This window comes from Lytechinus variegatus, chromosome 16 (assembly GCF_018143015.1).
Source record: "Lytechinus variegatus isolate NC3 chromosome 16, Lvar_3.0, whole genome shotgun sequence".
Classification (NCBI taxonomy): Eukaryota; Metazoa; Echinodermata; class Echinoidea; order Temnopleuroida; family Toxopneustidae; genus Lytechinus; species Lytechinus variegatus.
Genome location: NC_054755.1, coordinates 6,740,582 through 6,756,751, shown reverse-complemented (window position 1 = coordinate 6,756,751; position 16,170 = coordinate 6,740,582). Strand labels below are relative to the sequence as shown.

At 36.5% G+C, this 16,170-nt stretch overlaps 1 protein-coding gene across 2 annotated transcripts in view; it reads right to left on the bottom strand.

Annotated features, from left to right (window-relative positions):
- The window catches only part of LOC121429619 (serine/threonine-protein kinase 25-like), a 54,825-nt gene that overhangs the window by 15,691 nt on the left and 22,964 nt on the right, over positions 1-16,170 (bottom strand). For both annotated transcript variants that reach the window (XM_041626747.1, XM_041626746.1), the window contains exons 3-4: positions 6,521-6,686; positions 5,525-5,682 (exon numbers count right to left, since the gene is read on the bottom strand). In XM_041626747.1, the coding sequence (XP_041482681.1) occupies positions 5,525-5,682; positions 6,521-6,686 (324 nt within the window). The remainder of the gene's footprint in view (positions 1-5,524; positions 5,683-6,520; positions 6,687-16,170) is intronic.

The window sequence follows — 16,170 nt, the reverse complement described above, 5'->3', positions numbered from 1 at the left end:
AACATAATTTAAGATTGAAACCACTAGGATTTAAACACAAAGCTAAAAGATTTGAATTAAATCATTTGAGATTGAAAAATAAATCCAAAATTTGGCTGGTCACCAAGCACAGCCAATCTGGATTTATTTTAAATCCTTGGAATTTAGAGTGTACATGCATCTATTGAACACTTCAGTACAATGTATACCGTATTCCAGAATAAATAAACAATCACTGGATAGAATTTATGATGTTTTTTTTGGAAGCATACCAGTATAAAGTTGAAACTTCAATTCATACTGTATAAAGTAAAGCAATGTTAAAATTCAATTACATACAGTATATCATATATGATGATCTTTGGACAACAAATTGATACATGTATATGGCATTCAGATTGTAGATAGTACATTTGTATCACATTTAAATGTAGATTTTTATCTCTTCACCTCTAATTTTACACCGTTCATATATATATCTGACATAACTGTGTTTACTTTGAAGGCGTTTTTTTTATTTCAAATAATCCCTTTGTTCTGTAAACTACAGAATCCTAAATACACACGTGAGTAATCAGCCATAGAAATTGTTAGTCTAATAGTTGACAAGACTGGAGGTCATTTCTTCTCCTGCAGCCAACCAAAACAAAAAATGAACCCAGTCACTGTCAGCCAAACAGGAGTATGAGGAAAAAGTGAAATGACATGCCAAAATGATTAGTAGTCGTTTAAATTGTAACATATCATAATCATGAGTCCATGACACCGTTCTCACTACCGTCCTAAAACTAGTTTACTGGAAACTAGTTTAACAGGCAATGAGAATGGTCGAAGCAGTCTGGTAAGCGATCTTTAAAACCGGTTCAGAAAACCACCTCGCGATGTTGTTTTGAAGATTGCCTCGTTAAACTGGTGAGAACACAACAGTTCTTAGGGAAGTGATCGCATTACATGAAGTGATTTTGAAAACCACTTTCGGGTGATCAAATGGGAACGCTAGCAAAGCGATCTTCAAACTGGTTTCCTGAACCGGTTTCAAGTAAACTAGTTTTAGAAAGCGTAATGAGATCAGGGTCAATGACTGAGAGCATGACCTACATTACTGTACAGTATAGCAAAAAACTTGGGTATAAGAAAAAAATATTGCTCATTATTCTGAATGTTCTGTATTTTGAAATCTGCAAATTTCATGTTTGTTAACTAGTCCAAGTGTGGTTAAGTCTCTCAAAAGTATTCCATTTGAGAGTTTAAGGAGCAATTTGGTCAAGGTAGAGGGCAAAACAGCCTGTCACCCTCAATTATGTCTTAAACTGCTGTTGATATTTTTGTTGTTTGTTAATTGGGGTTTTGGCATTAATTCAGATAAAGAATATTTGGCCAGCTGCATGTTCGTTCATTTTTTTTTCGTTTGGTGTTTTTGGTTTGTTTTGTTTGAGTTCTAGTTTGTTTCCTATACTACCACTGTCAATGGGCATTTTATCACAATAAATTGAATTGAATTGAACAGTGGTGTTGCTGACTTTCAATTTGTTCAATCACAACTACTAACAAAAAATCGACTCAACACACTCTGGGTTAGCCCAGGTAAGTGATGTTATCACTGCAGGTACATACTAATCATTAATGCCTTCAAGTCTTCAAGTAAAAGGATATCGGAAGATCTTTCTGTACCCTTAGAAAATGACAAGAGCAATAACTTGACAATATGCAAGGTTACATCAGATAGAGCAATGCACTCTACAACACGACACACCCACATTAGTCTACAGGCACAGACCCCTGAAATGCTGAAGCGTGCTACAAGACTAATTTGATAGTAATTGATTCACTGCAAATCTATCTGAGGTCCCCAAATAAATCATGTCTTGCAATCAAATGAAAAATTACAAGTTATTGCTGATCTGCTTAAAATATGCAAAAAAAAGTGTATTATATACCTCAGCTAAAATTGCTGTACGCCTGAGGTTAAAAATGCAAGTGCAGCATAAATTGCGCTTGATTATAAGTACTTTGCATTTAATTGCAAGTATTTTCTTGCAACATCCGTTGAGAGATGCGACTGGGATTGCACATTCAGTTGTGAGAAGTATAGTCAAATTGCATAAATACAATGAAAGCTAAATACTATAGAACTACAAACTTTAGTTAACTTTTTTGTTGCCTTGTGTCAATTTCGAACACAAAATGCAGAATGCTTTGTCGCTGAGCTTTGTCAGGCCATGTCTGCAAGTCTTAAAGGTTCAGTTTTGCTCAAAAGAGACTTTACATACTGTACCATGTAGTACAAATTGTAGGTTTATTGGATTTATGCTAATCTAGAACAAAACAAAACTAAAAATTCTTCCATACCCATCCGTATGCTTGTAATCAATAAATCATATCCGAAAGATGATGGAAAGTTAATAGGGGTCACCCATCCACCCAATAGGTGTGATGTATCCTTCGTAATTCACCCCCTCCCAGACATCTAATATCCCTTGCCAATCGACAGCTGGTAATGTCATTGACTTTGTAATCAAGGCAAGCATCAAGCTAGCCTTAAGACATGGCCCTATGTATAATATGAAAAATGTCAAGTGACTGAAATGAGACTAATAATTTACAATACAACTGGCGCAAATATTCACTACTGAATGGTATGTGCCGTATAAGCTAAAACCACAACGACAACTAGGTGTTGTGGCTTGCATTGGCAATGCAAGCAACATGTACAGGTACAAATTGATGAAGAGGTTAGAGCCCTGGTCACGTCTTCTGGATAAATGTCGATCCCGGACGTAGGTAATTATCTGATTTATTTTTTAAAAACACACACATTGATTCAGCAATCTATGTACCGGTATGATCTCTTGTCCTTGCTGTGCACCTACACCTTACTGTACTTTTGCGTTCATGATCTGAGGGACGCGTTGAACTTGCCCTTTTCGTTTTCATATTAACACCATTGTGGTTGCCCTTGATGCCTAGTTCAAAGCTGCCCGAGATTTCAAGTCAAGTCAGATTGTAAAAAACACAGTATTGATCTCGTGTGTGTGTGTGTGTATTTTAGTTTTGTCAGACGTGTATCAATCAGGTATGATTATTTACGTCTGGGACCGACCTTTAACGTCACCATCCGAAAGACGTGACCAGGGCTCGAACCTCTGCATCAATTTTGTAACTTCCCCACAGCTTGGATTACAGGCGCACGCCACAATCTCTGTTCATCACCCGCTAGCCTCACACCAGCCACTGACTGACATGGCTAATAGCCAGAGTCACAAAGCCTTGAAAGAAGGCTAGCATCACACCTGATGCACTCCTATGAATCTCAAGCATGCACTGGCTCAATATAAACAAGACTATTTCTGGAGCAAGTAAAGGGATGCTCTCCTTCCGACTCTGTTCTTTCTATATCCTTTTTTAAAGAATATTTGATTAGATTCTGGTACCAATTAAAGGTGAATTCCAGTATCTTAATCACATCTCAGAGGAAAGGCATGCATGAAAAGAAACTCTAAACAAAGTTCTATCAAATAGAGTTAGACCCATTCTATTTCTAGCTCCTATTTTATTAAACTATTAAAGCGATGGATGGTGGGCTTATTTTCTATGATTGATTGCATTGATCTATTGTACATGTATATGATGGTAGACTTACTCACATCTTGAGTTATCACAGAAAAAAAACTTTCAGTTTGGCATACCATATCTGAATTTATGATTCTCAGAAAAATTTGATGAGCCTACAATGTCCCATGTACAGGTGAATATGCTGTGTACATTATCATGTTGTGTACATAATAAGTAGTATATTTTGTTGGAATGTAAATCATATAGAACACAAATATCTGGACCAGGAATTTTATTGAGAAATAAATACTATCGAGCATATTAAAGAGATATTCTAAGACAAAAAATGTAATCAATACTGATTGTGTTTTGTCATATTACAGTACTGATAATAAATGCATTGTACATCATGTGTGGTATTGTGATAAAACCTAGAGGTTTAAACCTAGTCTGCATGTAAAATAGAATTTTAAAACACACTTCAATGGAATGCTGGAATTCATAATATTTCTTCCATATTTGTGGCAATTATAATCAATTAATTTGTTGAATTTGAATTTTACTATTCTTTCATTTCACGGCTCAATTAATTTTTGACAACTTTTTGCAACAAGAATATTTTTTTAATTGGTGAATGAGTTGGCAACTGGCACTCCATACAACTGTGGTCTATTAAAAGTTAACCAAGGTTTATTAAACTAAACCATAGCTATCAGAATACTACCCTATTATGTTTCATAAAAACAAAATTTTATGAGGGTTACCTGTATTGGTAGGATAAACCATGGATCCTTCTAGAACCATGGATAAACTGATGCATTTAAATTTTTACACTGCTACCTATTAGCAATGTATTTTCTTACACAACTGCAATTAGTTAGAGGACAACAATCATAATCATTACGAGAGATGATATAATCTAAAAAAATATTTCATATATCTTTCGTTTAACAAATACAAGCAAATTTACAGGTTATCTTCTATTTTGAAACAGCAAATAAACCCATACAACCCCTATCACATTTATCAAACCATTTTGGCGTTTATAGTTATTCAAACACGACTTGCATATCAAAGGTTAAAAGAATAGTTGACGCAATGCCGGATGGCACGGCCATATTAATCTTTGCTTATATTAAAATTAATAGCATGGTAAACAAACCAGTGGCTTTGTGAGGAGCTTCCACTGCAATGGGAGATTTAGGATCAACATGAACTCGACTAGCCAAATAACGAAGAGGCCAATGATCTGATGTGTGTGTTTGACGAGGGAAGCGAATGAAGTACCAAATAGAATACTTTGAAGGATTTGAAGACAGTAAACCTATGATGGGTCTCCCCCTCGTCCTTCCCCTCCCCCTTCTTCCTCTTTCACTTCATCTAAACTCCTTTTTCTATCCTTCTCCCAACTCCCTCCTCCACGTTCTCCTCATTCACATTCTCCTCATTCTCCTTCTCCCCCTCATTTTCCTCCCCCTCCTCATCCTCCCCTTTCTCCTCCTCCCCACCCCCTTTCTGCTCATCTTCCCTGTTCTCCTCCCCCTCCTCCTTTCTCTGCCTCCCCACCCCCTTCTGCTCATCTTCCCTATTCTCCTCCCCCTCTTCATCCTTTCTCCTCCTCCCCACCCCCTTTCTGCTCATCTTCCCTGTTCTCCTCCTCCTCCTTTCTCTGCCTCCCCACCCCCTTCTGCTCATCTTCACTGTTCTCCTCCCCATCCCTTTCCCAAATCTCCTCAACAGAAGAATAGCCACCCCTACTCTCCATTCTTTTGATTGAAAATAGGTCTCCAAGACATCTCCACCACAAAAAAAATGGTTTGCAGTCCCACCAAGGAGCAACTTCCAGGAGACTAATCATAGACATCTCCAGGCCACGTGTCAATCAATTTGCTTGCAAGTCACAGAGACGACTTATAAAATTTATCTCTGACATTTAGAATGTGGGTTGACGTTAACCCACCTCCGTGAATTCAAACTTTTATCTTGTCCATACCTTTGAGTCATATGCTGATTGTTTGATGACTTCTGGTGCCATCCAGAATGGTGTACCAACGAATGTATTCCTTTTGATCTGCGTTTCCGTGAGTTGACCGGCCACACCAAAGTCAGCAAGTTTGACGTCCCCGTTCTCTGACAGTAACACATTTGCAGCTGATGGAAGTGGGAGGAAAAGCAGAAAATCAATATCAATTATTTGCTGGGTTTAAAAAGGCAGATGTTGAATGTTTTATTTAAGATACTGACATTCAATGTCTGGTCTGGTGGAACATGTATGCTTTCATTAGTTATGGAGTCTGCAGTTGATTAAAGTTAGAAATAGAATGCAAATCGATTGAAGACAAGAGTTAACTGAAATCACCATAATAATAATAATAATAATAGGCATTTATATAGCGCCATCTATCTCAGAATAATCTATTCCACCATCATTATAATTAGAACCATGATTATCATAACTACAGTACCCCACTACTAAACCATCATTGCTAACAACAGCATATCCATAAAAAAAACGCTGACTGCTCCATCATTATCAACATCAATATCGTAAAAACCCTCAATGAATCCTCCCTCACAAGAATATAGTAATAAATTTACTTCCCTTTGAAAGTTTTTGCAATATAGATATAATCATCGTCATCACCATCACCACCATCATCATCACCATCATCATCACCATCATCATCATCATCATCATCATCATCATCATCACCACCACCACCACCATCATCATCATTATCACCATCATCATCATCATCATCATCACCATCATCATCATCACCATCATCATCATCACCATCATCATCATCACCACCACCATCATCATCACCATCATCACCACCACCATCATCATCATCATCATCATCATCATCACCATCATCACCACCATCCTCTCTATCATCATCACCATCATCATTGATTATTAGGCTTAGCAACCATCATCACACTCTACAATCATCCTCATAAATCATAATCATGCAGAGATTACCTTTAATATCTCTATGAATTTTCCTTTCACAGTGAAGATAATCTAATCCCTTGATGACTTCACGTAGAATTGTGGCTATATAGATCTCATCTATTTGACCAGCTTTCAGAAGATCCAAGGCGGATCCTCCTCCAAGGTACTCCATGATGATCCATAACTTTGTTCCCTGGAAAGATTAACAAAAGTAAAAATAAATTGATAATAGTAATAATAATACCAACATGCTTGTAGTGCATATTACTTCCATATACATCCCTATGCGCTCGATTAGGTATCATTACCCTGGCTTTAGCCCCGCAGCCTTTTACAGTGTGGTAGCATTTCAAGAAATAAATTTCTGCTAGGTACCCATTTACCTCATCTGGGTGGAGTGCAGCACAATGTGGGTAAATTTCTTGCTGAAGGAAATCCTGCGATGGCTGAGATTCAAACTCATGACCAACTATTTCATATTCGGAGGGCCACAACGATCCATTAAAAAATATACTAAATTAACTTTTTGCCTAAATGATTTTAAAGGAACCGTGGGCAAATTGTTCTCACTGCATTTTTTTACCCCTCTGTTTAAATTGCAACAAGTCTCTACTTTCCAGTAATTATTACAAAGATAATGCTTTTGCAGTTCATTGCTTCACTGATCCGAAGATGAGGAAGAAACAGAATTACAATCCAATTGTTCAGTTTAAATGTTCATATGGGCAATTCCACAGGTTGGGACAAATCTGTAACGTGAGTAACCGACACATTCCAAAGATTTGCCAGGAGCATAATAGAATTTCCCAAGTTTTGTTTTTATACAAAGGATAGTCAGACTGTGTACTTTGTTGTGATACGGAGATGTTTAGTTCCTATCAATAATAATGGAGTTACAGCTCCAAGTATGAGTCAAGGTGTCTCCAAATGTAACGTGAGTAACCGTGGAATAGCCCCTATGCAATTATTCAATATTCACATGCAAAGGGTTGGTTGAATTTAATTCACAATAATGGAAATACTAAGCACATTACAATATTTAGAGTTCACATAATCCATATAATGAAAAAAAAATCTTTATACTCATTGAAAAAGAAAGCCATAGAAAGCAAAAGAGACATAGGTAATGTAGAGTCATGTGACATTTTGGAAGACCTTGGTTACAGGGTGATACATATAGGTTTTGGTTTTGAAAGGGGATACATGTATGTGAATTAACAGTTTCTATGGCCAAACAAAGTTTTGACTGGCTTATCCGTCAAAAACAGAAAAGATCTGTCTTTTCCACAAAAAGTTTGCCCCTCAAATTTATACAATGGAAATACTGATTTTTATCATATATTATATTGCAATAGAAAACGATCCCCTGGGAGCGAAGAATGTGCATTACATGTATGTTGTGTGTAAGCAGTGCCACTGTACATGTGTGGCTTTGGATACAGTATATCTTCTTATATATTGTGTTTATTTTCATTTTTTAAAATTTCATTGCAGTCTAAAAGGAAATTACATGTATCTTACGTTTTTCTCATACAGAAAATACCAACATATACACAATTATTTGTTCTGATTTTGTTCAATATTACCAGGGGCAGATCAAGGATTTTCAAAAAGGGGGGGGGCACATTTTCCAGAGGAACAATTTGACAAGCAAAAAAAAAAGGAAGGTTTTCAACAAAAAATTAAGTACATTTTTTTCCAAAATTGACAAGCAAAAAAATAAATAAAAATAGAATAAAGGTCATCATTTCAAGGGGGGGGGGGACAATTTTGTTTTAACGGTGAATATCAAAATAAATTTTCTGTAACCACACCCAGAACTATGTAAAGAAGATTATTTTTTTAACACAATCAAAGAATAATGTAAAGTACCTGTAATCACAACTGCCAATATTTGCATATCAGAAAGTCAAACAAACATACAAATTCTATTTTCATATTTTATCAATGAAATTTACATGTTTGTGTGGTAACCACAGGAACATTCAAGGGCAAATTGCATCAACAGTAGTACAAGCACAAACTTGACACGAACAATGCAATACCATCATTTGTAAGTTGATAATAAAATTAACAATGCATGGAGTGGATGATGAACAATGATAAAATAATCAACAACCAACGAATCATGCATGCATGATCATCTACATATTTGCCCCAATGTCATGGCCACACAACTACATTGGACATATACATACATGTAGGCCTATGTAGCAGGAAACATGTTCATTATGCATACCAGACAAATGCAGTGTTCTTCTCAAGAACATATAATGTAGCCTACATGTACATGGTTAAAGTATAAAGGTGAGGAGTAATTTGTAGTTGAATTCTGTCTACTCTTCTTGCTTTCTATTCTGATTAACCTTTTAGAAGTTTCCTTGCCAATGTTTTCAGAAAAATTAAAGGGGAAGTTCACCCTGAAGAAGAGTTTGTTGTAAAAACAGCAGAAAAAATAACAAAAATATTGGTGAAGGTTTGAGGAAAAACTGTTGAAGATTAAGAAAGTTATTAGAATTTGAAGTTTTGGATTTGTGAAGTCATACATGAGCAGCTGCCCCATAGTATGCAATATAAAATCAAAATGCATTAATTTCATTTTTTTTAATGGTTCCTGATGACTTTATGTTTTCTATTCATGATTGGGTGTGAAATAATTTGTCTATTGATGTACAAAAGGTGCAGTAAAAACCATTTTCAAATTTCTGAGAAAATGGCATTTCATTTATTTTTCACCTTTCGCTATGAAGGATTGCTGCTCGCATATGACATCACAAATCAAATAATTAAAATTCTAACTTTTTAATTCTTTGATGAATTTTTCTCAAACCTTCGGCAATATTTCTTATGATTTTTACAATAAATTTTTTGTTAGGGTGAACTTCCCCCTGAATAGCATGCAATGAAATGTTTATTTATACTTCTACATCAAGTCAACCCCCCCTTCATTTCCTCTGGAATAGTTACCAGCTGCAACATGTAGAGCTCTCCCAAGAAAACAGTTTTTCTCGGGGGGCACCTATCTTCAATTCACCCCCCCCCCCCTCATTCTCTGATCACCCTGTTTTACATACATGAAATATCAATCACGGTTTCCACTTCTTGTAAAACTTATTCATTCACCAAATAATGATGCTAACGTTCATTGTATCAAATTTTGAAAATAAAAACATGACAATAAAAATTCTGGAGACTCATTTCAATCAGAGCATCTACATTGTATTTCTGCCTCATAAAATGATCAACAACCCTTGTTCATGACTATTTTGTATATATCATTCCTTCCGACTCTTTTGATAAACAATGATAACAATAGCGCTGGAATTTGGGTCATATCCAAATGTATGCACGAGTTAGTTATTTATCATTTCCAACTGAAATCCTCATAATTGTATTCTGACAGTTTCATGACTTGATATTTTGCAAAATGCAAAGGAGTTGTATATTCAGATCTCTTTAATGCAATTTGACAATCCACTTCCAAGGGCAGTTCCCATTCATCACATACAGGTGTTGTTTGCATATACATGTAGCTTTCAGAGTTTTGTTCACTCAGAAATGAATGTTTATGCCTTATCCATTAAATCGGATTGGGTGCTTGTGTACTGTATCCCTTTGAATAATTTTAATACTTTTCTAATACACACATACATGTATCTATTCAAAAAGGGGGCTAATAAAGTAGAAAAATATGAAATACGCAGCTATATGTATATGAATAAAAATTATTACAAGTATATATACCTGTAATTCATATAGAAAGGGGGTTATTACTATGTCTACACTGTACCTAGGAGAAATTATATGGTATGTTGTCTTGATTCAGAAAAAGCATATTCTTTATTTTGGTGTGTGGAGGCATACCATTTAGTGTTTGACTTTTACCATGACATTAGCAATGGAAATTCATCAATCTACATTTTGACATTTAACAACTTTTACAAAAAGAGTTCTTCCTCCCTCGTATAACTATTCAATAATATTTATGCATAATTAATAATACTTTTTTTTACAATTGCATTGTTATTACACCTATTTTTACTGTGACATTGCAGTGTAGTTCAACATTCTACAAAATCTTTAGTGTTCAGATGTATCTAAAATTAAATAAGGAAATCAAAAGCATGATAAATAAAGAAAAAGCAACAAAATATAAAAAATGAAAATATATTAATCAATAGGGGTCCAGTCATCATTTCCAACAAGCATTATTAAAATCGAACCATAAAAGTATTCAAACAAAATAATTGCCAAGCATTTGACCTGCATACTGTAGTTGTTGGATCATCCAAACAAACCAATGTTTGTATTTCACCATCATTGGCCAAAATCACACGATGCCTTTGAATATTATGTGTAGTCTCAAAAAACAGACTCTATTTGATAACTTTCTCTCCAAACAGCTGCATGTGGATGTGACACTAGGTGGTTTCAGACCGCCTCGAAGTTCGCCAGTTCCAGGTATTCTCTGATCGGGAAATTTACCCCGATCAGAAAATACCAGGTATTTTGGTAATGTGAAAGCAAACTACGCATAATTTCCCCAAAAGAAAATACCCGCTAAATAGTAGGTACTTGGTGAAATTACGAGAACTTTCGTGGGGATTTTTCCAAGGTCGCTGGTTATTTGGCGATGTGAAAGCAAATTACGGGAACTTTTAGCCCAGTGTGTCGTTGGGCGCGGCGGCGTGGGTGGCTGCTGGGCTAGTGATTTTGAATCTCGCGCCTTGCCTGCTTATCAGACCATACTGCGCATGCTCGTAACTTCGGGAACTTATCCCGAAGGATGTGTTTCGGGGGGGTATGAATGCAGGAATAATTAACGGGTATTTTTTTAGCCTTAAAATGTTCTCGTAATTTAACGGGGATTCTTGTGATCGAAGTGGTTTGAAACCACCTACTGTGCAACAAACACCAGGGCCGTTGTCCAGGGGCCTGTTTCCATAAAACTTAGAAAAATTGCAACAGTTTGTTTAAAGCTACTAAAATCATGCAATGTGATTGGCCGACGGTAAACTTGTTAATGTATAACAAGTCTTTATGAAACGGGACCAAGGCCTGGATCACAAAGACAAGCCAATCCACACAGTAGACATTTTTACATGTAGTACATGTATTTTATCAATGTCACACTTTTTTTATCAATTGCTCAACTTTTATAATTCAGAAGGTCTATAAGATTTAGGTTCAGCCAGAGCTTGGTAGATTTTTTTTTTTAGTTAATATTGTCCAATACCACCAGGTTTTTTTCTAAATTTTCCCCTTGCAATTACCTAGTAGCTTAATTTTTCAAGTACATAATATAGGTGTAGACCTACATGTACAGGCAAGTGTGTAATAATCCCCTTCAATACATTGACTATACATGTACATTGTATGTAACTACTGTACATCTGCAGAAATTTTGGTCTAAATCTGGGAAGCACAAGGCATCTACATGTCATATTAACTAACCCAAAATCAACTAAACTATATAAAATTCACAGAGCGAGACTTTCCAATGTGCAACCCAAATCCTACTGTATAGGCCTAGAATGTGTAATTGAAGCTTTGAAAGTGTGTCTATCACGCTTTCCAAAGTATCATTAAAATTTTTCACCTTCCTCTTCCTTCAGCATGTTCCCACACATACATGTACATGTACACCTCTAATTAAACATCTACTCATCCACTGACTGTGTCAGGAAAGATTTTCCTGGGGGGGGGGGCATCATCTTTGCAAAATCTCTTATGGAAAATATGGAAATGTACTATTAATGACAAAATAGAATGCCAAACAATTTTATCAAAGTTGGAAGTATGAAAGCAGGTTTTTCAATGCAGTTTTCTCATATGCCATTAGGAATAAATGTACAGATCGGACCTTCATGTACACATTTAATGTAATATTCTCTGAAATTGGATAATTTTACCAGTTCGTTCATTCAATAATATATATCATAAGATGATCACATACATATTATACATGTAATTTATTTCATATACACAATTAATCAGAAAGAAAAAAAGTATACAACACATCATGAACCATTGGTAAATGGGAATTTCTGCCAAACCTCGTTAAAATGCGTTACTCTTTTCTGCTTTTATTAAAACTAAATTCATGTCGGGTTGACCTTCCCCTTTAATAAGCATATTAGAAACTTGTGTAAACAGAGTCTTTGGGCAGGTCCTTCAATCCCAGCCTAAATTACTTATAACATATTCATAATATGATCTCCCTTCATGGGTGTGGCCGTACTTCCCTTTCGCTTGACATGAAAAGGGGAAGTCCGGATTCACACACAGGCAGGCTACCCAAACAGTTTCCTGAAAAAATGCCTTAAAGGGACTAGTCACTCATGGGAAAGGTGAAAATAATTTAGAAGGCAAAGTGCATCCCAGCTAGTCTGCAGGCACAGACCCATCACGGGTGAAGTAGTACTTCCTTCTATGATAGAAGGAATTCCGGATTCATGCACACAGGCAGGCAATCCAAAGGCCGAACAGGATCAGCCATGGGAAAGGTGAAAATACTATACATAAGGCGGTGCTGCACCATCCCGAGTTTGCTCAATCTCGAGATTTTAGCCCGATCAGCCCTCTTCGCGATTAATCTCGAGATTCAAGAAACCCCATCTCCACCATCGCACGAAGAGCGATTCTTGCTCGAGCGAGGCAACAAGCCCGATATTCCGAGCATGCGCACTTTCGATCTTGGAGTTTCAACGGCCCGCGCTTTTGAATAACTTCCCGCGATATGCAATCAAGTACATGTACTCTTTCGCCGAATTCGACCGTTGTTATGCAACAATCCTTTCAGCTAAGCCGCGCTATAATTATAAGCGAGTGAAGTATTCTTCGTTTAATATGATGGCGGACTCCGAGGCAACGACAGAGGGGGAGAGAGAGAGAGGGGAGGAAAGAAATGCTATTTGCTCACATTTTGCGAAGGAATAAGACGACAATGCTGTCAGTATTGTTATTGACTATGACCATCGTCAATAATGAGCGCCTCCCCCATCGGTCTGGTCTCTCCCAAAATCCATTCACGGGGGGCTTGACACCATCGTTGCTGATTGGGGAATTGATGAACGCTATGATAAAGTTGACTTTTGCATGTGTTCGGTATAATCACTGTTTATGTTTTTACCAAGGCGGAAATGGAACGCGAATTGCATTATGGACTGAAGGTCATGAATAAATTAACCCGAGTCCAAACCCGAGTGCGTCTGCACCTACGAATTAGCGCGATAATTCGTAAATAGCGAGCTATTTTGCAAATAAACCCGAGTTGACTTGGGATTGCAATCTCGAGATAAATCCTACAAACTAGCGCGATAATTGCGTCTGCATTACAAACAATCTCGAGATTTTTCAGATCGGGATAATTTGCCAGATCAGAAATAGCGCGCTAATTTGAAAACTCGGGATGGTGCAGACGGCCCTAAAGAAGGCTGGTGGAACTGTGTGCTAGTCTTGTCTTAAGACCCACTTGTTGATCAATATCAATCATGGTCTGTGCCTGCAGACTACATGTAGTAAAAGATCATTCTTTAAAAGCTATTATTAGAAGTAGTATCAAAGGGAAAGTTCATTTACTATCATAATCACAAACAGAAAAATGTGTGATTTTTAATAGAGTAGCACTGGGGCACCAAGTCAGTTTTCCTGTTTGATACTCTTGGGAACAGTGTGCAATCAGTAATGTATGGGGAAACCTAAATCATTTGACCTTTTTTTACATCAAGTTGTTTTTAATATTTATGTGCATACATGTATGTACAATGTGCTGGGAATTATTCTATAAATAAATTGGTATCGATGTGTGAAGGAGATTAAAGTATCATGTGAGGGGATGGTAGCTGGTAATATGCAAAACAAATATAAGGAGGCCTCTAGGCAGAATGTTCCATTAGGCCCCCATTCGTAAGAACACGCTGGTCTGAATCATGCATCAAGATTTTACATAAAAATGTGAACACACTCCAGGGAGGCTGTGTACATACATAAAACATATTGGTGTATGGATTGTAACTAAGGCTGTGTTCAAGCACAACGATTTACACAAAGAATCACATTGTTACAACACGTCTGAAACAAGTTGCATTCATGCAAGTGTTCATCCATTCAAAATTGAGAATGCAATTAGAGGGGAAAATGACCAGTTTTGAAAGAATCATATAAATGTAGGGCCTATATGTAGAGTCATTTTTGTAGGAAATATAGGGCCAAATAGGCCCATGGAAAATACATAAATGTTATTGCTGTATCATCATTGTTATTATCATCACCATCAATTATCATTTCAAGGCGCCACACAGCTGCTGTGAACAGGATACATTCAATCAAACATAAAGTCTATGGCAAGCCAAGTCTAAAGAGTTTACCAATCAATAGTATATTTTACCCATCCCCTTGAAGTCACGTGGTAATACCACATTGAACTTTTGATACAGAACCTGAACAAAATCATTATTGAGGTTATTTTTATTGTAATTTTATAACTCAATGCAATGCTAGAGAAGATTAGAAACATTAAATAATCATTAACAGTTTGAAACCCTTATTTGAAAATCAACGGCACCAAGGGGGCATGGAGTACCCCCCCCCCCCGATATTTAAAAAATATTAAACAAATTGAAGAATATCCAGCCTTGCCTACCCTCCCCCCCCCCTTTCCCCAGCCAACATTTTCTTTTGCCCTCCACTTGCCCCCCCCCCCCTAAAATATCCCGGGGCCTCCACTGGCAATGAAACTGAAACACGAATTTCACAATTTTTAAGGCATATTGGTAATTTGTAACTTCCAAGTTCCACAAATAAAATCCATTTTATAATTTTTATCAGCTTCTTTCTGAGTCAAACCTTAAAAAAAATCAAAGGTAGTGCAACAGAATATCACTGATGTTATATTTCATAATCCAGGGGGCCGTTTCATAAAGTTGTTCGTAAGTTAAGAGTGACTTTAAGAACGACTGGTGATCCTTTCTTACGAGCTAAACCATCGCCTATGGTGTAAACCAAAGAAAGGATCACCAGTCGTTCTTAAAGTCGCTCTTATCTTACAAACAGCTTTATGAAACGGGCCCCAGAACGACTTGTGATCCTTTCTTACGCACTAAACCGTCACCAATGAATATAAAGTGTACTACAAGAAAGGATCACCAGTCGTTCTTAAAGTTGCTCTTAACTAATACGAACAGCTTTATGAAACACTCACCCGATCAAGTTCACCGAGAGTGAAACCACCGAACTTTTTGCATAACATCACTAATGACCACCATCATTCTCCAACAACTCAATTACATGTATATTTAGTACTATATTTCACCAAAGAATGGGATACAAATTACAAGTATCTTTCAATTATCCAACATAAATCACTGAAAAGACTGTATATATGACACTTATGACTGGGGACTGTGTCATATTCATGTACTGTACCTGCTTTATTATCAGATTAAATTAGTGCCATGACACATATACAATCAATATGTTTTGTAAATTATTCAATTGCTCATTTTACATGTACATTTCAGCTTTTAGCGGGTTAAATCCTTTGTTAATTGATCTACATGTATGTTCTACAAAAAAGCATACCATTTGGTGAATTATTGCGGCTAAAAGGGAATATGCACACAAGTTTTAATAACTCTCAATAATCTATTAATGGTATGTACTACCATCAATATCCA